The sequence below is a fragment of the Oncorhynchus clarkii genome, chromosome 12, assembly GCF_045791955.1.
Source record: "Oncorhynchus clarkii lewisi isolate Uvic-CL-2024 chromosome 12, UVic_Ocla_1.0, whole genome shotgun sequence".
In the NCBI taxonomy this organism is placed as follows: Eukaryota; Metazoa; Chordata; class Actinopteri; order Salmoniformes; family Salmonidae; genus Oncorhynchus; species Oncorhynchus clarkii.
Genome location: NC_092158.1, coordinates 14,997,112 through 14,998,876, shown reverse-complemented (window position 1 = coordinate 14,998,876; position 1,765 = coordinate 14,997,112). Strand labels below are relative to the sequence as shown.

The window sequence follows — 1,765 nt, the reverse complement described above, 5'->3', positions numbered from 1 at the left end:
TACATTGAAAAGGAAGTAACTACAATGCACGAAAAATATATATTTTAATTACAGAACTCCTGCAAATCCGTCAATGTTGTGTAATAATTTAATTGTCGCAGCACGAACATATTTGAGAAGATAACACAACACTACAGTACAGTATATTACCTTGCAAGGTCAAACCAACCAGATGTCGCAATCATTGAGCTGTAGCCTTCGCTCCTCAAAAAGAGCACTGCAATTGTGGGCCAGGTAGTGCGCTGTGACGTAGGTACACCCACTCCCTATCTGTCCTCAATATCTACAGTCCGGAGCGCCCGGTCCTGAACTTTACCAACCGTGAGAAGTCCGCTGAAGTTAAAACCCGGGACTCGAAGAGGCGCCCGCTGTCATCACCTACTTTTTACTCTTGCAAGAATGGAGTTTAATCGAAAGAGGACTGTTTTAACGCTGATTTTCATCCAATGTAAGTCCTTTTTTGAACATTCCGTATGAGATTCTAAAACGTTATTTTGCATGGAGCGAGCGTCAAGTGCCACAGATATCCCAAGTGCGTGATCTACTTACTAATCAACACTATGAGCCATTGACTTCATATTAGGCAACTGTGTGGAAAGTATAACAGTGTTGAATGGCTCCTCTGAGATAACTGGCCACAAGACAATGTTGTTTCAATCTGTCAGTGACATTTTGAATTAGGTCTGCTTTCCATGCCTTTGAAAACATCATGCCAGTATAGATGAAGCTGGAGGGGTACTACAATATTTTAAATATCATGGATATCAGGAATCAAATACTGTATTTGGAGTGCATATTTATTTATTTTATTTCTGACCATTTATCTGCTAGAAAGAGCAAGTTTTCTACAGTCTGTGTTGGGAAAGTAGGTTAGGTATATTTGTATGTGTTGTCAGGTCAGAGCTGTGTTTACATCCCCCATGTGATATACAGTTGCCTGAAGCAATGAAAATCATTCATGCCAGACAGGCTCATATATCATCTTGATGAGGTCACAAAGGGCTGTGCCAAGGGGGAGCACATACACCTTATTCTCTGGCAGAGGTTGGTAGAGGTGTGGATGAACATGCTGCAACAATGGTCTAAACACCGCAGTCACCCACAATATATTAGACTATAGCCTGCAGAGATGCAAAGCATAGTTGTTAAACCATAGCTACTATTACACTCTTTGAAAAAAAGGTGCTAGTTACAATCAAAAAGGGTTTTTCGGCCGTCCCCATAGGAGAATCCTTTGAAGAACCCCATTTGGTTCCAGATAGAACCCTTTTGGGTTCCATGTAGAACCCGTTCCACAGAGGGTTCTACCTGGAACACAAAAGGGACCCTTATTTCTAAGAATGTAATATTTATTGATGTATTTATAACCGTGTGCTATCTCAGCTTATAGTGCTACCTCCCTGAACCTGCCTCTGACTTCAATCAGGTTCCTCTACCTCGCCAACATACGTAACCGCGCGCTTGACAACGTACAAACCGGTTGAGGTATAGAATTCGATAGCTCCATTCGATACCATTCGACAGCTCCATTAGTGACATTTCAAGCTAGCTGTGAAGTGAGTTTACGGTACACATGGCTTCATGATTCCTCTTAGTGTTCCCTCAGAGAGCAGCTGACTACAGTTCTCACAGTCAAAACAAGCTATGTTTGCTATCATGTCATATGATAGGTTGTTGTTTGAGATGTTAGTGAAGGTGAAAAGACGACATAGATTGGGTCAGGGACTAGAGTTTGTCCTGACCAGCTGACTTGACCAGGAAGAAC

The 1,765-nt window shown here is 41.9% G+C and overlaps 1 protein-coding gene across 1 annotated transcript in view; it reads left to right on the top strand.

The window, feature by feature from the left end:
* Positions 1 to 387: 387 nt before the first annotated feature.
* LOC139421880 (integrin alpha-2-like) overlaps positions 388 to 1,765 on the top strand; it is a 43,492-nt gene continuing 42,114 nt past the window's right edge. The window contains exon 1 of the mRNA XM_071173008.1: positions 388 to 448. Coding sequence (XP_071029109.1) covers positions 400 to 448 — 49 coding nt within the window. The 5' untranslated portion in view covers positions 388 to 399. The remainder of the gene's footprint in view (positions 449 to 1,765) is intronic.